General features: G+C 43.4%; 1 protein-coding gene across 1 annotated transcript in view; it reads left to right on the plus strand.

Moving 5' to 3' along the window:
- Positions 1–25,655, plus strand: part of JAK2 (Janus kinase 2) — a 2,444,284-nt gene that overhangs the window by 1,681,662 nt on the left and 736,967 nt on the right. The window contains exon 16 of the mRNA XM_044060357.1: positions 12,935–13,065. Within this exon, the coding sequence (XP_043916292.1) occupies positions 12,935–13,065 (131 nt within the window). The remainder of the gene's footprint in view (positions 1–12,934; positions 13,066–25,655) is intronic.

Here is a 25,655-nt window from a genome sequence, read left to right on the forward strand (position 1 = left end):
TAAAATATGTCAGAAGCCACTCAAGTTACACACATACTGTCAGCAGCAACTTGTTCATCCTGCTAAGACCTTTCATATGCGGCTAAGCAGGCTAAAAACATGACGTTTATGACGATATAAATATATATTATATGAGCAACCAATTAAGATTTCTTAACCTGCACTAGAGAGGTCAGATACCAATATAGCTGTGTTTGCCACTGTGTAAGTTTTAAGATGAAATCATTGAATACTTTGCATGTAGCATGGTTGTGGAATTATTAATGCAGATATGAACAAGCAATATCTGACACCTAGAGTCATCAGTAGTATGTAACCGCAGAAATACCCAGAGGTTGTAATGAGTTAAATATCTTATTTGGAAAATGTTTTTTTCTAGTGGCCGTTACATGTGCTAGACGAATTTCAGAAATTCAAGCGTCTTCAAAACCTCCATACTTAATTTTTCACAAGGATAGAGTTACATTATGCACCAGTGCATCCTTTTGTCCCAAGGTGGTGTCAGAATCCAATGTCTGTCAATCCAATAATTTGCCAGTACTCTTCCTTAATTTTACAACGGTGAATACCTGTTACATTTATTGGATGTTCACAGACCATTATGTTTTTACCTGCATAGAACAAAAGACATAAGAAAAACAGACCAGTTGTTTGTTTTCTTTGCAGACTTGAAACTGGGAAAACCAGTTGCCAAAGTAACTTTAGACAGATGGCTAACTTATTGTATCCCTTTTATTTATAAAAAAGTGAGTATTACCTCACTACAACCACTGCAAGCTCATTCAACTAGATCCATGGTAATGTCTTCCATTTTTCATTGGAGCATAGGAATTTACTAGGCTATTGGCCCAGAGTCCGTTACAAGCCTAGCCAAGAATTTAGCCCATGTTGCGACAAGTCAGCACCGACACCCCTGTCCAGCAGGGACACAGGTAGAATCCCAGGGGTGTATTTTCTGCTCCCCATCCACATATCCAGGATGTGCTTAAAAAGGGTTAATGAGGTACTCTGCTTGACATGGAGAGGGAGTCTTATCCACAGAAGGGGGAGTTTCTGGGACACAAATCTGTCCCATCAACAAGTCATATTGATGTCACAGACCAGGTTGAGGTCGTGTATGTGGGTTACTCAAGGGGAGCTTGACTTGCGGATTGCAGCAGTCCCATCAAAAGTGGGGTCTGAGATTGCTTTGTATGCAAGACAGAGGTCACCTCTGAAGAGTCTGTATGAGACTGAGTAGAGGGACAGAGCTTTTAGCCTATCTGTTTAGGGTAGATGTTTGAGGCCCTGGATTCTCCTGGTGAGGAACCTCTGTGGTCTGTCCAGCTGCTGCATGTGCTTTGTGAGGTATAGTCCAAAAGGGGAATTGTACTCAGTAATGGGAAGGGAAGAATACAGGGGTGTTATGGCCTCCCTGTCCCCCTGGATGAGATATCCTTACTAATGAGGTGGACCATGTAGAAAGACTTCAGTACAGCGGAGGAAATATGGTGGGCAAAAGTCAGTTTGCTTATCAAACTGGGTGTCTAAGTCCCTCATGACTGATTGCATCCTTAGGACCTTGTTATTAATGTGAAAATTTGTGGGAACGTCACTCTCCCAAAAGGGGATGATGATGCATTTTTTTGCATTCAGTTTGAGGCCATGTTTGTGGCACCAGTCATTTGTTTACAAGAGACCCTCTTGGAGTATGTCCACATCACTGGGGGAATTGATGACAGTGCCCAGCTTGCAGTCATCTGCACACTTGGTCAGCCATAGCCCACTGGTTTTGGCCTGCACCTCAGAAAAGTATATCCCTAACCACAGAGGCTCCAAGACCAATCCATGGGGTACACCACTCATTATGGGTTAGTGCTTGAGGTGGCTTCCCCTATTTTGCCTAGGTGGGTTCTATCAGTGAGCCAGTTTGCTGCACATCTGGTAACATACGGATTAATGCCTAGTTGAGAGAGTTTGATCTATTATACCCGAGAGAGGAATAGTATTGAAGGCTTTGTCCAGGTCAAGGTAGGCGGTGTGCACAGTCTTCCCCTCATCCATGGCTTTGGTGACTATCTCAAAGAAGTTGACCAGATTTAACTGGCATGACCTCACCTTGACGAAACCAGACCGTGTGGGATTAAGTGTTTGGAGGTTGCCAATGTCCTTGATAATGATGTCCATAATGATCTGTTCCATGGCCTTCCATATCAGGCTAGTTAGGCTGATGGGTCTATAATTTCCTGGATCGGTGGACGCTCCATCTTTGTGCAAAGGGATGACAAGGAATGCTGTCCAAGGCTAGGAACAAACCTTCCTGGGACACATTCAGCGAGCTCGATCATGTCTCTCTTCGTATAGTCCAGGGAGGTAAGTCTCAAGTCATTCACGCCAACATGGACTAAGACAGAGTCATACCAGTACCTGTTGAGAGACTTGAGCTAGCACCTGACAAACAACTAACCATGACTTTCTCATTATCCAGCCTGATGAGGGGCACACATGTGTTTCTCATAATGGAGTCTACTATGACTAATATGTTGGGTTTGTATTTAAGCCTTAGTGACTGTGTGTGGTGTAGTGACTGTGAGAGACAGGTGTGTGGACTGTGTGTGGTGTGGTGGGCAGTGAAGTTCACGTGTGTTTTTATCTTGGAGGTCTCTCTTGTTTGGATATGTTTTTGTTGAGGACCTCCACATATGTAGGTCTGGGTGGTATTTGAGGTGTGGTGTTTGTGTTGACATCCTCCTCAGTGCCAGATATACTAGCTTGTGAGGGAGAGAGCATAGACTCTAGGTTCTTAATGTAATTGCATCTCTCACAAATTGTGTTCCTAGGTGATGGTAGTAGAGGGTTGTCTGTGTACATGAGGCAGTTGCTACACTGTCTCAGGATGCCCATATCAGCCAGATTGGCAGGAGAAACCATAGGAAATTGTCCATCCATATTTGTCAGAATCTGAAGGAGAGCGGCCAGAGAGAGCTAAGGGGGTAAAGGGTGGAAGGTTTATGATCAGACACAAGTGCTATTAAGGGAAATTTTTTAGCTTGAATACCTCACAATGGGTTAAAAATAGTGCAGCTGCAGTGCGTGATGTGCAAGCAAGCCCAAATCAGCTCAAATGCAGGGTTTAAATACCACAAAAAAATAGAAGATTCTAGTAATACAGAAATCTAGCCAGTCCTGCTAGTCCCTGCTTTCTTTACCAACTTGTGCCAGACAAGGTCCAGACAGCCCTGCTGCTCTCATTAGCAGAGTTGATCGACCCCAACCAACACAAGATGGCTGCCAGAAATATGGAAGGGAAACACAAGATGGCTGCCAGAAACACTGAAGGGAAAAACAAACAGCTGGGATGCAGCAAACCTTGTATCCAGACTATGCTACTCAATTTAAGGGTAAGAACACAGTAAAACTCTCAAAAAGGCACAGATCAACCACTTACAGACAAAAGTACAATTCACAGTATGAAAAAATACAGTTAGTAATGAAATGCAATAAAATGCAGTTAAACAGTAATTAATTTCTGTAAATAGCAATGAAATACAGTTAAACAGAATGAAGTGCAGTAGGATGTCCATGGACGATGGGTCTACTTCAGAAGACTGACGAACCAACAGACTGTATCCCAAAAAACTGAAAATTCAAAATACCGAACACATTTTAATGCAGGAGGCAAGACCCCCTGCATCACTCATGTGGGAGTGTGCCCCCCACATCCCCTGCTAACTAAGTATACCAACTCCAAGATCGGATAGCAGTGAAGAAAGGGCAAATTCCATCATTCAGTATTTTGAATTTTCAGTCTTTTGGAATTCAGTCTTTTGTTTTTTAGTCTTCTGAAGTAAACCTCATAGACGACTTGTGAGCAGCAGCTGCTTGGGCTACTCCCCATACCTTTGTTACTGATTACAAATTGGATCTGGTTTCCAAGGGTAGAGCATTATTTGGTAAAGCTGTGCTCAGGAACATCCTTCTTTGAGTCCACCCAGGATTTTAGGTAGCTGTAGACTCTGTTCCATCAGTTGAGGATAGAATGAAAATTGACAACGTCAAATAAAGAAGTTGAATGAGAGGGAGGATAGATGAATTGTGAGTATGCAGGGGAGTACAGTTGGCGAAGCTGGATGAGTTTAAGTACTTGGGATCAACAGTTCAGAGTAATGGTGAGTGTGGAAGAGAAGTGAAAAAGAGAATACAAACAGGGTGGAATGGGTGGTGAAGAGTTTCAGGAGTGATTTGTGACAGACTGGTACCAGGAAGAGTGAAATGGAAGGTCTACAAGAGGGTACTAAGAGAACCACTATGTTGTATGGGTTGGAGATGGTGGCATTGCCAAAATGGCAGGAGTCAGAGCTGGAAGTGGCAGAGTTAAAGATGTTAAGATTTGCACTGGGTGTGACAAGGATGGACAGGATTAGGAATCGGTATATTAGAGGGTCAGTTCAGGTTGGATGGTTTGGAGACAAAGTCACAGAGGCGAGATAGCGTTGGTTTGGACATGTGCTGAGGAGGGATGATGGGTATATTGGGAAAAGGATGCGAAGGATGGAACTGCCAGGTAAAAGGAAAAGAGGAAGGCCTAAGATAAGGTTTATGGACATGGTGAGAGAGGACATGCAGGCGGTTGGTGTGACTGAGCAATATGCAGAGGACAGGAAGAAATGGAAACAGATGATCTGCTCTGGCGACCCCTAACGGGAACAGCCGAAAGAGAAGAAAAAGGTAAGAAGTTATGTAGCCCTAACGTTCCATCTGTGCTGTCCATTTTCATTCTTCCTCAACTCCCCACCCACCAACCCCCATCCTTTACAAACTTATGGAAGAGTGAGTTTTTAGGGCACATCAATGTCCTTATGTTGAGCTCCAGATGTTTTTTTTTGTGTATTGACTGTATGCAATTTTTCACCTCCTTTGTTTGCGCATACTAAATATTTATTTTCTGGCAGAAATCAGCAAACAAGATTAGACATGACTTAGGGTTGGTGCATTATAGGTAAGGGAGAAGCTCAATAGTTTTTGGTTGCCACGAGCTTTAGCGATGGCCGAGTTGGATACAAGGGTTCAGATCCGAGCCCATCAATTTTATGGTAAGCTTACTTACACAACTGTATTTTCAGTACCACCTTGCCATTGCCTTTGCCTTTCAACTAGTTAGGGATTTTTTGGGAAACTTTTTCCCGCCATTTTTCCTGTATTCTGTTTTTTTTAAAAAAGTTCTTTATCTTTATAGTCTTACAGGATTTATTGTTATAGATAGTTTGTAATGTGTAGAGTCCGTTATTATTTTACTGGCTTAGTCCTCTTTTTGTGTGGCTTGTTAGTGTTGGTTGTTCGAATTTAAGTGCTTGAATAAGTGCAGTGACAAGGTCTTTGGCTTTAAAAAGTGCAGTGCCTGTGGGCACAGAATCCACCTCCCCAAGACATGCCTTGTGTGTCTGTTACCTGGGAAAAGATGTACCACCTCAACACTAAAAAGGAGTGATTTGCTTCATTCAGAGTCAGGGCTCTTATTAATTGAAGAAACAAACTGGTACTCAAGCATCTTTTCTATCACCAAGTGTAAGATTCAACAACTTCAACGTCTGCATATGCTTCTCCTTCAACCAAGAAGCCAGGTGACAAAACCAAGAGTTCTAAGGAAAAAGATAAGGAGGGAGGGAGAAGCAAGAGTAAGGAAAAGGAAAAAGAAACAAAAAGCTAGGAACAGATGCCCAGACCGGTCTCTTCCTTTCCAGTCTTGCACTGAAGACAACAAAGCAGTCTGATCAGGTGGCCGTACAGGAGCCGGTTCAAATTCATTCTCCATCTCCTCCATGTCACTTTTCTGCAGAGCTGACCAGTCCTTGGCTGCATTCTCTGATCCTACTAGAAGGGTTGACCCACAAGTCTTCAGGTGCCACCCTTGGTGGCATCCTCCTTCAGCTCCTTTTGATCATTGAGAAACCTTTCTGAAGCCAGTGTCTACAGGATGATGTGAAAATTTCTTAGGATACCGATTCTGGTGGGATCCTCCCAACACCTCCCCCATCTGGGGTCTGAGTCAGGTCTCATCAACACAGTTATTGGTCCACCCTTCAAGGTCCAGTGCTCACGTCTTTGAGTGATACTTATGAGAGGACCTTGTCAGAGCCGAGAGCTTGGTTGGCATCAACTTTCACAGTGTCCTTCACCATTTTGACTCCAATACAATTAGGTCACAAAGGGGCTTGGAGCTAAGAGTTCAACTCTGTGGTTTTCAGAGTCATCCTTGCATTTAGGTGCTTCAGTAGGCTGTGATGTCTTTGGAACAGAGTTGGATCGGGGCCAGGGGCATTCCTCCTTTGGGATTATCAGAACTCAAGGAGTCTTTGTGGCATCAGTCTTAGCTTCAGCTTTCAAAGTGTTTCAGTGGGTTCTCTTGAGGTCGAGAGAGGTCTGTTGCACACATTTGGAATTGTCCTCCTACCCTCTGAATCCTGTTGCTCTCTTTCCATCAGTCCTGCCAGACAGGGACAGCTAACCTCTAATCTTTGAGGGATCTCACTTGGCAAGTTCCCATTCCATTTCCGAGACTTCTCCAGAGTCTCCCACTGGAAATGGCTATAGTAAACTGACATGCAAGAAGAGACATCTGGACTCCCCTCCAGAGTCTGTCACTGAAGATACCAACTTTGAGGAAGGGCAGGGGTCTCAAGATCTCCTCTGGAGCATGTCTGTTTTGGAGACATTCTCAAACTGATGAAGCAAATGGGGGAGTTGGTCCACGGAAGCCCCCCTCCCAAGAGGAGTTGGTATTCCTTCAAGCTTTCTTCCCAGCTTCTGTGGCTTCAGATTCTGCTTTACTCATGCTCATTTGTTGTAGCTGTTACAGCTTTATATGCATTATGGATGGAGCCAATCACACCTCAGAAACAGCATATAATTGGATGTCCTATTCTCGTGTTGCAGTATTCATAACTGTAGGGAGGTTGCTGCCTGCAGCACCGGACATCCAACCAGTATACCAAAGTCTTAGGAGCAGGGGTGTTTGCGACATTTTATGTCAGAGACATAAACTGATGTTGGCTATAAAGGTGACGTCTGCACGTATCCACTTAAGAACTTTTCTGCCTCAGTGATCTTTGGACCTCTGATCACAAGCTTCAGGAAGCAGTTTGCTTGTTTAACAGCCATCTGCTACAGATAAGTACCCTTGGGTTTTTTTATTTATTCCTTAGCTTTTCAGACATACATGTCAACTGTAAAGGGGAACTGTGCATGTGGAAGATGAATTCCACACAAGAACATGCATATGTGCTTGTTTTGTGGAGGGGAGGCCCATGACCATACGTCTTGTGACATTTGTTAATCGTTTGTGCCTAAAACTCTTCATCGATGTCTGGCTGCTCTCAAGCTGTATCTTGAGAAACAGAGACTCCAACTTTTAGCGTTAGGTATGGAGAGCAGGGTAGGTACTATCGATGAACTGCCTAGGAAGAAGGCCAAAAAAGTTAGGCCCGATGTCCATGCTGCATCTCTTGAGTCCGATGAGACTCTTGAAGCAGATGTTAGCCCAGGGTCCCATTGGACGTCTGTTTCTCAGTTGGAACTGGAAACCTCATTGGAAGCCAGCCCAATGGAAACCCTGAGTATGTCCACTGAGGTTGATCAGCTGTCAGTACCTGTTGGCGAGGGAGAACCACGGCTCATGGCGTCTTTGTGGCCTACTCCTGCTCTGCAATCCTCCCAGATGTCTGCTTCTAAAACAACCCATCCTTCAACTCCTCTGAAGAGAAAACAAAAATTTAAAACTTACAGAACAGCAATCTGCCCCTGGATGGGAAGTTTTTTCCCAAAATTATTTCAGGGCATTTCAGGCCCCATAATCACAGGTACCTCCACCTGCTCCTAATCTGTGCAGGCCTTAGAAGAGTCAGAGGAAGAATACTCCTCCTCTGAAGACTCCCTTACTTACTGTTCTCAAATTGAATCCCCCAAAGACTTCATTACCCCTGATGAAGAGGACTCTAGTCCTGAATCTCCAGTGGAAGAATTTTCTTTTTGAGATACCATCTCTCTCATGAGAGAACACTTTAAATTGCAGGCCTCAGATGTTTCAGAAATAAAAAAAAAGGTATTTTGAATTACTACAGATGGATCAACCCTCACCATCTGCAGTCCCTCCCTTGCTTCCAGCCTTTCACAATGCCTTTTTGGCTGCTTTGCAGGCTTGTGACTCGCAACCCTCAGCTTCTAAATGCCCAGATAGGTTCTGTAAAGTTCCTCTCGATACTCAGTACCTGTTCAAGAACCCCCCTGCAGACCCTGCAGTCATAGCAATCTCAGCTGACAAATATTCTCTGCAGCTGCCTTCTACCTCCTTATTCCGTACAGACAAGGACAGCAAATTTTTGGATAGACTAGGGAAGAAGGTCTATACTTCCACTCTTAACATCAGAGTCCTAAACTATCAAACTCACATGGCCAGGTTTGTTCTAGACACTCTAAGGTTTCAGCCCTCATATCTGATGTACCGGACTCTACTGCTAAGATCCAACTAAACTATGTTCTCTCCACTGCCTCACAGGTAACTAGGCACTCCATTAAGTGCAGTTACGATGCGGTGGAACCCTCTTCAGAATCTGCAGCTTCAGGCTCTGTATTGTAAAGACACTCCTGGGTGAGGCTACAGCCTCTCTCTATGGATGTGCAAACCAAGTTGTTGGATGCATCACTAGATAATAAGGTCCTTTTCAGTGAAGCATCTGTAGAACTCCTCAAATCCCTTCAAGAAAAGGGAAAGGAGTTGCAAAATTTAAAACATTTACTGGTTTCACCTATCCCTAGGTACCATAGAAACTACCCTCAAAGAACTACTTTTGTTAGGAGACAGTCATCTCATTCTTCCCCATCACAGGCTAAAGGACGGAGGCAACCAAGGAAACATTCCAGTACTAGACCCCCTTCCTCCGGTAATACCACTCCCTTTCAGAGACAGCCTGACCAGAACAGAACCCCCTCAACTATGACTCAAACCCACTGCCTCTCCCCACCCCCCTGTCCCTTCGCCTCACCCTCTCCCTACCCTCCTGGCAGATCATCACCTCAGAAGCCTGGGTCCTCTCCATAATTCAAAAAGTTTATTTTATGACTTGGTGGGCTCTACCCACCTTCCAGGGGATACCCCAGCCCCCCTAAAGTTAGCTCCATCTTTTCCCCTCTATTCTGCTTAAACTTCAGGCCCAGGGCAGCACAGAAGAGGTCCCATCTCAGCAGGTAAATAAGGGATTTTAATCAAGGATGTTTTTCGTCCCAGGAAATGATGGTCCTTGGAGACCAATTCTGCATTTGTCCATACTCAACGTTTATCTCAAGGTTCACACCTTCAGAATGCTCACCTTGCAGCTGCTGTTGCCCCTCATTCCCTATCAGGCTTTTGTGGTATCCCAGGATTTGATGGACGCCTACCTTCACATTCCTGTTCACCCCTGCTACAGGAAATTCCTCTGTTTTTCAGTAGGTTCCTGGCATTTTCAATTTTCAACATTACCTTTTGGGCTCTCCACAGCTCCCAGGGTGTTCACAAAATATCTAGCACCAGTGATTTCCCCCTGCAGAACACAGGGCATTCAAATATATCCATATCTAGATGACCTGTTAACACTTCACCAGGACCTGCACACTCTGCAACTCACCTACACCTGGTAACCAGAGCCCTGGCAGACTTGGGGTTCACTGTCAACCATGAGAAAGTCCCACCTGATGCCTACAAAATATCTAGTCTTTCTAGGGTGCAGGATAAGAACAGACAAGATGGTAGCTTTCATTCCCTGCCAGAAAGTAAAAGACCTTGCTCTTTACCGTTAGAAGTCTCTCTCTCTCTCTTCAAACACTTTCAGCCAGAGAATTCCTGAAAATCCTGGGCCACATGACATCCTTTTTACCAATGCTTCCTCTGGCAAGGCTGTCTGTGAGGAAGATCCAGTGGTTACTAAGGACTCGTCGGGGCCAACATTCTCATCCTCTTGATATCTTCCTCCCCTTACTACCCTGCCTGAAGAAAGAGTATTGAATGGTGGATCACAGCTATCCATCTCAACCAGAGTATACCTTTGCAGTTACCACCACCCTCACAGCAAATCTTTACAGATGCTTCAGACCTGGGTTGTGGGCAGTGTTTCAACACCAGCAAAAACTAAGCAGAGTGTTGGGAGAATGGTCTCCACTCAGGCAAAGGGACCACATCAACATCAAAGGGATGAGGGCCGTTTACTTAGCACTACAGATCTTCCAACCAGTCCTCCTACCAGGCACTTTGAAAGTAGTCACAGACAAACATGACTGCGTTGTGCATAAACAAGTCAGGGGGGACAAAGTCTTACTCTCTTTGCAGCCTAGCCATACAGATTTGGTCTCTAGCTTCAGGTCTGCATATCTACCTGCAAGCAGTGTACATTCCTTCAGCAGAGAATGCAATGGCAGACACACTCAACAGAACTTCTGCACCCTCTCACGAGTGGATGCTTCACAGAGAGGTGTTCCTAGATTTTGTACACAAATCAGGCATTCCTCAAGCAGACGTGTTTGCCTCCTCCCAGAACATGCAGATGCCTCAGTTTTGTACGAGGGATCCACATCCCCAGGCCTGGAAAGTGGACACCTTCTCTTTTTCGTAGGTGGCATGTACCTTTATGCCTCCGCCCCACCCTTCACACTGATTCAGAAGGCCCTCCTGAAGATTCAGAGGGACAAACCAAAAATCCTGCTGGTGACTCCCTTCTGGCCAAAACAGCATTGGTTTCCCCTTCCCCTTTTAGCCAAGGGCAATCACCACAGATTACCCCACTATCTAGACCTACTCACACAAGACAGGAAGTCCCTAATACACCCTCAGGTGAGCAATCTCAGGCTCACTCTGTGGGCGTTAGGGTTCTGATCCCCTTCAGGCACCTATACTCAGAGGACGTACTCAATGTCCTTCAGGAGACCAGGAAACCCAGTACCAGTCGAAATTATGTGGCAAAATAGAAAAGATTCTCCAGGTGGTGTCAAAAAAAAAAACAGGACATTTTACTCATTTCTGTACCCATGGTCCTTTCTTACTTGTGTGTGCTTCTACATTCAGGACTAACATACTCTCTTGTTAAGGTCCACTTGTATGCCATTTTTGCTAGTCTCCCTTTGGTACCTCGTCTGACATCCAGATTAGAGGTTAAGCTCTTCATAAAAGGTGTCCTCCATATCAGACCCCCTCATAAGCTAATCCCTCCTACATGGGACCAAATGTTTGTCTTGGAAAAACTCACTTTACCTCCATTTGAGCCACCCCACTCTGCTTCACTGAAGCTATGTACCTGGAAAACAGTACTTCTTGTGGCCCCCTCATCCTCCAGGAGGGTATCAGAAATTCAATACCTGATGGCCATTCCTCCTTACCTCATCTTCCATGAAGACAGAGTCTCCCTCAGGACTATAACCCTTCCTTCACGCCTAAAGTGGTTAATGAACTATCCTTGAATCAGTCCATTAACCTTCCTGTCTTCTTCTCTCAAACTCTAAATTCCTCTGAAAGAACTCTACATTCCCTAGATGTCCACAGACAACTCTGGTACTATCTGGACAAGGCCAAACTCATTAGATTGTCTGACCAGCTGTTTGTATCCTTTTACCCAAAAGCCTTGGGGAAGGCAGTCTCTAAACAGGCCATCTCTTCATGGATATCTAAGGCTATCTATGCATGCTACTCCTTTCATGGTTAAAGCTCTATGTGAAAGTGTAAGGGCTCTTCTCACTAGGGCAGCTGCCTCCTCAGCTGCTTTCTTCAGGGGGGTAGACTACGCTTCTATCCTAGGAGCTGCTTACCTGGTCATCAGTCCATACCTTTACCAGGTATTACATGCTAGGTTTGGCTTCTAGGGCCAGAAGTGTTTGCTAGGTCCATTCTACATGGCCTTAGAGACCCAGGGACATTATCTTTCCACCCAGGCTCATACCTAAAGCTTTGGTACTCTCCTACAGTTATGAATAAGGCAACATGAGAATAGAAGAACATACAATAGTTGTGTAAGAACTTACCATAACCTTAGATGTCCTTCTCTTCCATGTTGCAGCATCCAGTCCCACCCTTCTACCCATCTTCCTGTCTAGTCACCTGAGGGGACAGATTTCTTTCCATTTACCAAACCTCAGCATCAGGCTTATTCCTCCATGAGGCATCCTTTGACCTAGTCTTATATGTGGGTCTGAAAAGCTTCCTCCTTCCTCTTCATTGCCTCCAGGGGTACTTCTGTCTGCAGCAGTCCATTCTGAAGTGGGTACACGCAGACGTCACCTTTATAACCAACATCTGTTTATGGCTCTGACATCAAATGTCGCACGTACCCCTGCTCCTAAGACTTTGGTATACTGGTCGGATGTCCGGTGCTGCAGGCAGCAACCTCCCTACAGTTATGAATACTGCAACATGGAAGAGAAGGGCATCTAAGGTTATGGCAAGTTCTTACACAACTATTCTTTGTCACTGCTAATGGAAAACTGTTAGCGCCATTAAAAGGACATTTCAGTAATTACTTTTTGCAAGTACCTCCAATAACTTTATTTTCCTTTACTAGTTTTACTACAGAATGGCAACAGCTTAATAAAATATACTTAAAATACATCAAATTTTTAAACAAAATTATCTCACAGTTGCTCTAAGGTACAGTTTTCCTTTTGTAGTGAAGTAACAGCTAGTGAAATCCATCTATCTGATATGTTTGAGTCACTGTTCTACTGTTATTGTACCTTTAAACTCAGTTTGTCATATAAACAGAATTAAAACAATATAGTGTATATTGACATTATACTGCCAAAATTGACCTTTTATTTTTATAAAAAATATGTTCCATGTTGTGTAAATTTATCATTAGAAATGTTTTGACCAGAAACGTTGATTAAAGTAATTTTAGTGGTGCATTTTTAGTGGTTCATTATTGTGCTTTTTTCCCCACAGATAAGTCAAATCTGCTTGTTGCTAGAAGTATCGGTCCTTCAGATATGCCAGCATCACCTACCATGCAGAGACACAATAATATTCATCAGATGGTGTTTCACAAGATTAGAAAGGAAGATTTGTCACCACAGGTGTGATTTCATTCTGTCAGTACAAAAAAGACTATTAATGTATATTAATTGCATTACTTATTTCATGGGGTCGTTTTTAGCGGATAACAGCTGGAAACTGCTGCTTGAAGATCCTGTCTTTGGCACAACTGTTTTTCTCTTTAGCTCCCACTCAGAGAAACGCACAAGTCCCCTATTGAGGTAAACCTGTGGGATCACGCATCATGTCTGGGATAGTATTCCCAGACAGATGTCTTACTCTCCACTTCTTTCTTATTGATTGGGCAATTCAGCTTTCATTCATAAAGTTTTTGTTGAACGTTTTTATACTTATTGCCTAAGAAACCTAACCCCCAATAGCAAAGTAGTCATCCTTTTGGATACGATATTCTAAACTGAGACCCACTAAAATGACATCCCAGTTCAGTGAATTAAAAACAAAAAATTACGAATAAGGGTGCTGTGGTGGTGGGGAGGACAAAGCTCATAAATGCATTTATGGAATATAACTACAAACATGGGTGCCATACATTAGTCCCTCTGATCTCATTCTATTACTCTGTTTTTGGCAGCAGAATATTACCTCCACACATGATGAGAAATATTGCCAGTATTTTGACTGAGGAATGGAGAAAGTGTTTTGGTACTGATTTTTAAGAATAAGGGTGATGTGCAGAGCTGTAGTAACTACAGAGGGATTAAATTGATCAGTCACAGCACAAAGTTATGGGAAAGAGTAGTGGAAGCTAGGTTAAGAAGGGAGGTGATGATTAGTGATCAGCAGTATGGTTTCATGCCAGGAAAGAGCACTACAGATGCGATGTTTGCTTTGAGAGTGTTGATGGAGAAGTACAGAGAATGTCAGAAGGAGTTGCATTGTATCTTTGTGGATTTAGAGAAAGCATATGACAGGGTGCCTAGAGAAGAGTTGTGGTATTGTATGAGGAAGTCAGGAGTGTCAGAGAAGTATGTAATAGTGGTACAGGATATGTACGAGGGTAGTGTGACAGCGGTGAGGTCTGCGGTGGGATTGACGGATGCGTTTAAGGTGGAGGTGGGATTACATCAATGTTCAGCTCTGAGCCCTTTTTATTTGTAATGGTGATGGACAGGTTGACAGATGAGATCAGACAGGAGTCCCCGTGGACTATGATGTTTGCAGATGACATTGTGATCTGTAGTGAGAGTAGGGAATAAGTGGAGACCACCCTGGAGAGGTGGAGATATACTCTAGAGAGAAGAGAAATGAAGGTCAGCAGGACTAAGACAGAATATATGTGTGTGAATGAGAGGGAGGATAGAGGAATGGTGAGGATTCAGGGAGTAGAGGTGGCGAAGGTTGATGAGTTTAAATACTTGGGATCAACAGTTCAGAGTAATAGTGAGTGTGGAAGAGAGGTGAAGAAGAGAGTACATGCAGAATGGAGTGGGTGGAGAAGAGTGTCAGGAGTGATTTATGACAGGTGAGTACCTGTAAGAGTGAAAGGGAAGGTCTGCAAGAGGGTGGTGAGACCAGCTATGTTATATGGGTTGGAGACAGTGGCATTGGCAAAAAGACAGGAGTCGGAGCTTGATGTGGCAGAGTTGAAGATGTTAAGATTTGCACTGGGTGTGATGAGGATGGACAGGAATAGGAATAAGTATATTAGAGGGTCAGCCCAGGTTGGAAGGTTTGGAGACAAAGCCAGAGAGGCAAGATTACATTGGTTTGGACATGTGCTAAGGAGGGATGGAGAGTATATTGGGGAAAAGATGTTAAGGATGAAGCTGCCAGGTAACAGGAAAAGAGGAAGGCCTAAGATAAGGTTTATGGATGTGGTGAGAGAGGACATGCAGGTGGTTGGTGTGACAGAGCAAGATGCAGAGGACAGGAAGAAATGGAAACAGTTGATCTGCTGTGGCGACCCCTGACGGGAGCAGCCGAAAGAAGATGATTAGCTTACTCGAATTAGGCGGGTCACTTCTGCAAAGTGTCTTGCTACTTGCAGTACATATTGTATTCTTCATCACAGTTTCCCCTAGCAATATTTTGTAAATCTATTTAAATATGGTATGGGAGCTTATATTACCTGTACCCAAGTTACACCCCCAATCTATTCTGAAATGTTTGATCTGTTGTGGAGCTTTTCACTCCTTGCATATAATTACTTATCAGCTATTGTAAAATGTTTTTGTATGTGTTTATGGAGCCTTTCTTCCCAACTCCTTGTAAAACATTTAATCTGTTGTGGGGCTTTTCTCCCCTTGTATGTAACTACTACTCAGTTTTTGTTTGAATATTTTTGAATCTGTTGTGGTGCATTTTTCCACAGCCTTTTGCTGAAAATGGGCCATTGGCTCAGTCAGACTTTCCCGGTTGACAAAGGACAAAAATAAACAGATAAACTCCACAACCTCTGTACAGGTTTTAAACTTTTGAATACATGACATCTCGCTGTAGCTGGGCTTTATTGATAACCAGATATCCATCATAACTCCAGCTAGGACTCATAATAGCATTATTTGTACTGATTGGAGAAGGAGACATGTAGGAATACAATAAAAGCTAGACATTGAACCTGACTACTATGCAAAGCAGACACGTGAAGCCGATGGTCTGTCTCAAAGTGAACAGTAAGAAACCACTGGAGAACAACAAATGCAGGGAGCAGCATGTTTCATACAGGAGGTAAGAACATAATGGACATGATGATAGGCATTACGGGAAGTCTCCATTAGAATCTGTCATCTTAGTGACCTCCAAGCCTTCATCATCTCTGAGTTCCCAACTTAAATTGGCTGAGGATCAGGAAGGGTATAAGGGAGGCATTACCCATGTACAATGATGGGTAGTTTGTCCTTGAGTTTAAAAGTTATCCTTACCCACTGAGGCATACAGCCTTTTGACTTACTTACGTGGAGCAGGGTACGGAGTCCGCTGGTGAGAGTTCTGAAGTTGCACTTGGAATGAGGCAGATTTCTTTTCTTTCTTCACTAGTATTAGTTGAGGAAGCTGCCAGCACCCTTCCCATGCCTGCCTGCCCTGTGAATATGCATGAGCCTTTGCACATACTTTTTTCTTTTTTGCCTGGTGAAGTATGAATGGAAAATAAATTTGATTCTGTCACAGAGCCTTGCACAGGCATGATGTTCAACATCAGATCACTGCTGCAGTGTCTGTGCCACATAGGTTATATCATGCCAAAGATATTGACCAATGGCCAGTTTACAAAGCTTCAGGGCACCTTCCAGTCCCCCTAACCACTGTATGAGGCTCGAGGAGAGCCAAAGAAAAGCAGCAGTTAGGTCACCAGAGCTTCAGAACTTCCTTGCCTCCTGATTGTCTGCAAGGGACTCTGTTGGCTGGGCAGGTTAAGTACTTTTCTATGGAAAATCTTCCACATGTTTGTCAGGGGAACATTTTTATTGATTTTTTTTAAAGCTAGGAATTGTATTTTTTATGGACTGTCACTAGATTTAAGGGATTTTGCTTTGGTAAATACTTTTGTGGAAAAACTCTGTAAAAATAATTTTGGTGTATTACTGTGGAAAATTATTTATTGTTAGGGGCTGGAAATTTGTGGGCTCTCACTGAATTTATACCTCAAAACTTTAAATTCTCTGTCAGGAGAGGTGTACCAACATTACATTAACTCCACTAGCCTCTTATTTATTTTTGCTGGCTAACCATAAAGCATGTCCAGCTTTTTGGTTCTTTTCTCCCTTATCCACGTGGCCAGACCTAGTTCTTCAGACCGTTCATCATTGCCTATCAGTCCTGTTGGTCTAGCTTCTTGGGAAGCTGCTAAGTACTGGGAATTAGACATGTCCTCTCTAGCTGTTGGGTTGTCCCCACCAAGCAAGACAGAACCACTCTTTTCTGTCTGTAAGGATGGAACTAATGAAGTCTTATCCCATAGCTGGGCTAAGGTAACTAATTCCCAGATAAGTATCCCTGTCATGAGATGGGTCTTTTTCCAGGGGGTCCTGTAGGAAAAGAAAAAATAAATAATCTTATAGCTTTCTTCTGTTTCTCTCGTTTACGGAACAGGAAAGACTTACTGGGTTTTCCTAAAGGTTTATTTCAAGATTTTAATGTTTTAAATCCTGTTTCTTTACTAAGCTCAAAAAAAATTCTCTGTCTTTGACACTGATTTTGAGTTGGAAGAGCAGGGAATGGAGGGAGAACGTTTTTTCTTCAATGTATTCTCCTCAGGCTGAGGGTTCTGATTCTGAAGAAAGTATTTCTTCAGATTTCCCGACATAAGAGTTAACTTTTTCTGACACTAGAACTGCAGTGAAATAATTATTTCAATGGGAACAAAATGAAATCACAGTCTCCCATCAGAGGGTATTAAGATTTTTGTTGCACCTGGGTTTTCCTGGACCTGCAGCTGCCCCTTGCTGGTTTACCAGCACCAGAACATGCTTACTTAACTGCTTGAAGTATGCCTGACAGTCAACCTCCTTCCACTAAGAAGCCTTATAGGTTATACAAAGTACAGTAGAGTCTCGTCTTTTTACTAATCTCAAATCTGTCTGAAAAAATGGGAAAGCTGTGGATAATTTGGAAAGTTTATTTTTCTGCTACATTAACTTTCAGAATTTTAAACTGCCAGGGTTGTGTTAAATTCTTTACTGGTTTCTTTTGAGAACATGAGAAAGCTAACTGATCTGATGTTGTCCTTTTCATTCTTCTGCAGGAATGGGTCTAGGATCCAATCCTCAGATCTGACTTAGCCACATTTTCAAGACTTCGGATCCAAGCTTCGAGCTCCTTCCTCTATTCCTTCCCAAACTCCTCAGATCTCATTTGCTGCCATAGCTGCAAGATGGAAATATCCAGCCTTGAGCGTAAAAGTATCTATTTTGGATATTTTTCAGATAATACTTTTTCTTCTTCTAACTCATTCATATCATTATTTTAAACTTCGTTCTCCTCCCTCAGCTTTTCACAGGTGTTAGGGTTTTCTCTTTTTCCTGTTGTATGCCCTCTCTCATACCCTAAGTACTTATATTTTCTATTCTGTTTAAAAAAAAACTATTGTTTTCCTTATGTCTGTGTTAACTTGTTAGGTAATAGTACTGTAGCTTCAGTCTTTAACCTCCCGGTTGAACTTAGTATTGTTTGAAAACCCTTTTCTTTTTTTTTAGGGTTTACTGCCTTCTGCTGCCTTCATGTCTGAAAAACCTATGGGTTTCAAGAAGTGCACTTCTTGTGTGTGAAAGATTCCCAATTCTGATGCCCACAAGAGTGTGTATACTGTTTAGGAGCAGCCCATCTGGAGTCTCCATGCGCCGTTTGTGCAACCTTTAATCCGAGAGACCTCTCTGATCATGGGAACAAGCTTCGCCTAAAAAGACTGTACATCAGTCTCCAGTTCAAGGCCCCATGCCTAAGAAACAGATGCTTAAGATGGCTGAAGATTTGATTACCCTAATCAGGGGTTCCCAACCCCCTCCAGATAAAAGGCCTAGACAAGAGCAGGATTATGCCTCCTCTGACCAGGTTTCAATTTCCTCAGACTCCTCTGAGGAACAGGATTGCTCCTTTCCCCCTTATGAAGATTCTGATGCTGAAGACTCTATCCCCTTAGCATCTCCCCCTGAAGAGTATTCCTTTGGGGAAACTTTACATACCATGAGGGAACATTTCCACCGGGAAGGCCAGGACTACTCTTGATTCAAAGAAAAGGCTCCGAGAGTTCCTTTTACTTCCCCACCACAGACCACTTGCTATCCCTCCAGTTTTAGACATTGTAGATGATGTTTACTTAGAATCTAGTCTAAATCCAGACTCTCTACCTCCTGCTCCAGCCAAACCAGACAGATACTACAGAGTACCGGACTCGCACAAATTCCTTTATAAAAGCCCTGTTGCTGACCCAGAAACAATTTCCCAGGGTCCCAGAGGGGCAAAGGCTTCTATGGCTAAAAATCCTGTACCCTCTGAAAGGGACTCCAGAGCACTATATAGGTGGGGAAAGAAGGTATACACATCAGCTACTCTAGCTATGAGAGCATTAAATTGTCAGTTTCACATGCTGAAATATCAGCAATTGCTAATGTCTCAATTAAAACAAAAGATGAGCACGCATTCTGAACAGTCTGAATTCAAGGAAATGCAGGATCTGTTGCATGCAGCTGAACAGGTGGGCAAACATACTTTACAATGTGGATTTGATTCATTGGAAGCTTCCTGTAGTGCAGCTGTGACTGAGTCTGTCATACGTAGACATGCTTGGTTAAAAGAACAAACCCTGCCTGATCATGTTAAAGCAAAATTATTGGATGAACCTTTACAGCAGGATGTCTTATTTGGTGTCAAAGCAGAAGTTGTTTTAAAGAAAATGGAGGATAAGGCAAAGTCTATGCAGACGGTCAAGGATTTTTTACAGGTACAACCCCCTCGTTTCAGCAGAAATTGGCCAACAAAAAATTGGTCCTTTCCAGCTTCTGACAGACCACAGAGGGGCAAATACAGACGCCCAAGGGGCAGAGGTCAGTCACAAGGCCCTTACAGACCTCGCCAATGGGGTGCCGCTACCCAGAAAGGAGGAGAAGACAGGCCCCAAACTACTAGAAGACGAACACAATGACTTAACCCACAAACTGCCAAGCAAAACTCTTTTGGCAGCTCCCTTGGGAGGAAAATTATCACTTTTTGCAGACAACTGACACATCATCACAAAAGACAAATGGGTCCTAGACATTGTCTCACAAGGATACAGATTCCATTTTCACACCTTGCCTAGGATAAAAGGAATGCCAAACCTGCCACCAAATCAATGGGCAGAGGCACAAAAACAAATTACAGCTCTCATGTACATGAGAGCCATTCAACAGATACCTACACAGGAGCAAGGACAAGGATTTTACTCAAGACTCTTTCTTGTCCCCAGAAAGGACAAAGCATGGAGACCCATTATGGACCCTTCAATTCTAAATACCTATTTGCAATTACCCAAATTCAAGATGCTAACACTACAGCACCTTCTTCCCATGTTGGGCAAGAAGGCTTGGCTAGTAACGTTGGACCTCAAGGAGGCATACCTGCATGTCCCTATCAGACAAAATTGCAGAAGATACCTCCGTTTCATTGCAGGTTCAACCCATTATCAATTCTCTGCACTGCCCTTTGGCTTATCTACTGCGCCCAGGGTCTTCACAAAATGCCTGGCACCAGTAATTGCATACTGCAGACAAAGAGGAATTCAAATATACCCATACCTGACGACTGCCCTATTCAAGCAGAAGGCAAGGACATTCTTTTACAACATCTGGTGTTTGTCAAACACCTTCTAAGTTGCCTAGGGTACACAGTAAATGAAAATAAATCAAAACTAGTGCCCTCACAGAACATAATATTCCTGGGTGCCAACTTGAATATAACTGCCCAGATGGCTTATCTCATGCCAGACAAGCAACAGCAACTGACTCAAAACTTCAAAATAATGGCAACAAAGACCCAACTCCCTGCAAGAAAAATTCTGCAGGCCTTGGGATTCATGGCATCTTGCATTCTACTAATACCATTTGCAAAACTGCATATGAGGAAATTACAATGGTACCTAAAAAGCGTATGGACTCAACACAGCCACAGCTTGGAAACAATGGTACCACTCATTCCCTGCCTTCAACAGGAGTTTCTATGGTGGGCACAGGCATGTCACCTCAACAAGGGTCAGCCTTTTACCTTACCCACAGCCAGGCAAACTATAACAACAGATGCATCGGACTATGCCTGGGTTGCACACATGGCAGGACAGTGCATTCAAGGCAAATGGACTACAGATCAAAGGCATCTGCACATCAATCAAAAAGACATGCTAGCTGTACAAAATGCCCTAACAGCTTTCAAGGACCTCTTGCACCCAGGACAACTAATAATAAAGACAGACAATATCACAGTAATGTGGTACATAAACAAGCAAGGGGGTACACACTCCTACCCTCTATGCAGGCGAGCAATGACCTTGTGGAACACAGCACTGACTTACCAAGTTCAATTACAAGCACAATTCCTGCCAGGAAAGAAAAACACATTGGCAGACGACCTAAGCAGAAACATCATGGATCCCTACATGTGGAAACTGGATCCACAAGTATTTACAATGATAACTCAAAAGTGGGGATGCCCAAACATAGATCTGTTTGCCAACCCCCAAAACTACCAACTTCAAAAATTTTGCACAAGGACATTCCACCCACAAGCTTGGAAAGTGGACGCCCTCACATTCAGTTGGAGAACATTGACAGTGTATGCCTTCCCTCCACTGCCTCTTCTAGCAAAGGTGCTGCTGAAAGTCAGATTAGAGAGGCCACAAATGATCCTCGTTGCTCCAGACTGGCCACGCCAGCACTGGTACCCAATACTAAGGAACATGGCCCATGGCCCACCATGGATTTTACCACAAATTCCTCACCTGCTCACCCAGCAAGACATTCAGATTCTACACAGCCAGCTCAAGACTTTAAATCTGGCTGCATGGCAGATCACCTAAACAACCAGCCCAACTCCTCTATCTAAAGCTGTTATGGATGTCATTCTGGAGGCCCAGCACCAAGAAAGCCTATTCAGACAAATGGAAAAGATTTTGCGCCTGGAACCAGGCTAAAGGCCAAAATCCCCTTGAGCCAGACATTCCTCAGATTCTACAATATTTAACTGAGATGTTGCACAAAGGACTTTCTTTTTCATCTATTAAGATCCACGCCTCAGTGATTTCAGCTCACTACAACACGGATCCTTCGTTATTTTCACATCCACTCCTAAGACAGTACCTCAGAGGGGCCAAGAACATAAGACTGCCTAGGAGAGCACCAACACCAACTTGGGATCTCAACTTTGTTCTGGAAAAGCTTACACTGCCGCCTTTTGAACCAGCTTTCTCAGCTGATTTAAAGTTTCTATCATGGAAAACTGTCCTGCTGCTAGCAATAACTTCAGCCAGAAGAGTCTCAGAGCTACAGGCACTAATGGCAGTGGAGCCTTTCCTCATTTTTCATCAAGACAGTCTCTATCTACGAACTAACCCCTCCTTTATGCCAAAGGTGGTATCCAGTGTGGCCCTAAACCAAACCATTCATTTACCCACCTTTTTCCCAAACCCCCAGAACAATGGAGAAAGACTCCTGCACTCCTTGGACATTCACAGGCAACTACGTTACTACTTGGATAAAACTAAAGCTTTCAGAAAATCTGACCAGCTCTTTGTATCCTATGCTACAGCATCACAAGGAAAAGCTATCTCAAAACAGACCATTTCAAAATGGATAGGACATTGTAAACATTTCTGCTACACTCATCATGGAAAACCGGTTCCTGCTAGCATTAGGTCCCACTCCACCAGGGCTGTAGCTACATCTACAGCCTTTCTCAGGGGGGTACCAACCAAGGATATTCTGGAAGCTGCAACTTGGAGTTGAGTGCACACCTTCACCAGACACTATCACTTACCTCTATACTCTAAGACTAGAGCTGGCTTTGCCACTGCAGTTTTGCAGGGCCTACTAGCTACTTCAAACCCTGTTTAACTCCACCACCCATCCTTAGCTTTGGGATTCAACCCAAGTGTGATGACTGCAGCAGGGTACCCCGATGAACATAGTACAGTTTTGTACCTACCATAAATGTAGATGTTAGAGTGTTCACTGTGCTGCAGTCCAGGTTACCCTCCCTCCATCTCCTCTGACCTAGCTGAACCTTTCTATGCCTTTCTATCTGATACAACCTTTGTGGTGTATTTGCTTATAGCTGAAGGTATGCTTTGTATGTTCCTTACATGTTTTATTGGCAATATGTAGTGACCTCCTATTGGGGGCACCTGACATCTGGGGCAAGAAAAACTGAAGAAAATGGTGTCTGATGCCTCTTGTATACCCCTGGCGCACTGATGTCAGGGAAGAAGCGACAGCAACCAACGCCGGACCAAGACTTTGGAGCTCAGGCTGACTGCGGGACCGCCTGACGGCAGGATAACCCAAGTGTGATGACTGCAGCAGGGTGAACACTCGAACATCTACATTTATGGTAGGTACAAAACTGTACTTTCAGTGGTCCATTGTATACCAGCCTCTATCATTCTCTCACACCAATGTGCAAACTTCATATTTGCTGGTGGACACAGTCCGACAACCTCTTTTTGGACAGACTGTTCTCTGTCCCTCCCCCAATAGCCACAGTGACCACAAGTGCTTCCCAACTAGGGTCGGGGGGCATTTCATGAGAAAGATACTCAAGGCACATACCCCCCCCCCCCCGGAGACCAAGTTAGATATCAACATCTTAGAGATGAGAGCAGTCCTCCAGATGTTGCAAGCCTTTGAAGACTTTCTCCCTCTAGGGACTGTTGAAGTCCATATAGACAACATGTCAGTAGTTTGGGACATCAACAAACAAGGAGGAACCCATTCTTACCCATTGTGTAGGGAGGCCATGAGAGTCTGTGAATGGGCTATCTCTTCAGACTGCTTTCTTATTGCAGTGCACATACTGGGGAAAACCAGTGCACTGGCAGACTTAGCAGGTCCATCCAGATTCCTCACAAGTGGTCCCTCTAAAAACAGTAGCGAGTATGACCTACAGCCACTGGAGCCAGCGTTGGTGCGACCTATTTGCCTCTCCCTCAACAAGTACAGCAAGTACTTTGCTCTGAGTCACCGAGGGATGCTTTGAGTCATGAATGGCACTCCAGTCTCCTCTATGCTTACCCCCTTTTTCCGTTGATCCCTAAGTTTTTACAGAAAGCAAGCAGGCTGTAGAGCACAGTCACCCTCATTGCTCCCTTCTGGCCTCGACAACTATGGTTCCTCTTCCTCTGACCTCACTTGAAATATCCTCCATGGATACTGAAGCTCACTCAGGATATCTTATCTCATCCATCAGAAAGTCAACATCACAATCTTCATGCCCTCAAACTGACCGCATGGTTTCTCCACTTCCAGTGATGGTAAGATGGTCCAGGCTGACTTCCACAGTTCATGACATTATCTTGGTCTGTCAGAAGCCCTCCACAAAGAAAGTCTACAGAAACAAAGTGAAAAGATTTTCAGTTTGGGTGTCCAGTCAGAATATTGACCCATTTTCAGCACTTACTTCAGCCATTCCCTTTTTCTCACTACTCTTTTTAAGGAAGGGGCTAGTTTTTCTACTATTAGACTTCAATTGGCAGCTATATCCAACTTCCATGCTGGAAATGAATCATTATCAATGGCATCTTCAAGATTATGCACGGCTTTCATAAAGGGAATCTTCCACCTTAGACCTGTGATAAAGGATCCCACCCCTCCTTGGGATTTGATGGTGGTTCTTCAAAGCTCAACTCAGGAACTCTCTGAACCAGTGGATAAATGCAATATGAAATTTCTTTCTTGGAAAACAATTTTTTTAGTAGATATCACTTCAGCAAAAAGAATTTCTGAGCTCAAGACATTATCAGCTAGGCCTCCTTACATTATTTTCCATAAGGATAGGGTGTCTCTTTGAACCAACTCTTCCTTTCTCCCTAAAGTGACTGCTGAGACTAACATTGACCAGTCCCTTCAATTACCAGTTTTCTTCCCAAACTTTACTAATAAAGGTGAATATTTGGTATACCTGCTTGATGTTCAGACACAATTATGTTTTTATCTTCACAGAACATAAAAGTACAGGAAGTCAGCTTTTTGTGTCCTTTGCCCCTAACTGCTTGGGTCAGGCAGTATCCTAAATTACTCTGGCCAAATGGCTTACCAATTGTATGTTGCGGATTTATTCTCAAAAAGGTTTAGAATAGGACTTTCAAGATGGCTGCACATTGAGTAACAGCTTAACATTAGCTCTCCCAGTGTGAAAGCAGAAACTCAACAGATAAGACCAATAGACTTTTGTGTTTGAGTAAATTTCAGTAACTGGCTAGTAAGTGTACTGCCTGGTGCCAGGAAAAAAGAAATACAGAGCACCTGGAAAAAATCCATTGCAAAAAGTGAGGAAGGAACCACTGACTGAGCAAAGTTCTGCAGCTGTTCAGCAAAAAGCAATGTACCCTCCAAACATGACTTCCAGTAACCTACAGGAAGATACAAGGCAACTACCCACACACCTGGTTAAAATAAATGAAACACTGGAGTATATCAACACAAACAATAAAAGGCTGGAAAAAATGAAAAGTTTTAAAAAGATATTCAGATGAGATGATAAAGCTGAAAAAATCAGAAGTTAAAATGAAAGAAAAGGCTGGCTGAATATGAGACTGCTCAGGAAGAGACATTTCAAAAAATAATAGAATTAGAGGAAAGAACACATAGGGGAAACCTGAAATTTTCAGCTATACCAGAGAAGCTGGAAGGAACAGACTGTATTAATTTTATAAAAGCACAAGTAAGCAACTGAACTGATATTCTGCAGTAGTAGTTCATTGAAAGGACGCATTGTGTGTATGCCCCAAACCTGGGTATGAAAAAGCAACCCAGACCTTTAATAGTAAAGATGCAGTCTTACAGCAGAAGTAATTGATTCTGACAAAACTGTAGCAGAAGGACAAAATCCTTAAAGTGGTAGACAGCAGAATGTTTGTGGGGAATGATTACTCGTACACCAGGCAGAAGAGGAGTATATTCATTCCACTATTCACAGAATGTCAAGGCGCAGG

Source organism: Protopterus annectens, chromosome 2.part0, assembly GCF_019279795.1.
Source record: "Protopterus annectens isolate FY-2018-M chromosome 2.part0, PAN1.0, whole genome shotgun sequence".
Taxonomy (NCBI): domain Eukaryota; kingdom Metazoa; phylum Chordata; order Ceratodontiformes; family Protopteridae; genus Protopterus; species Protopterus annectens.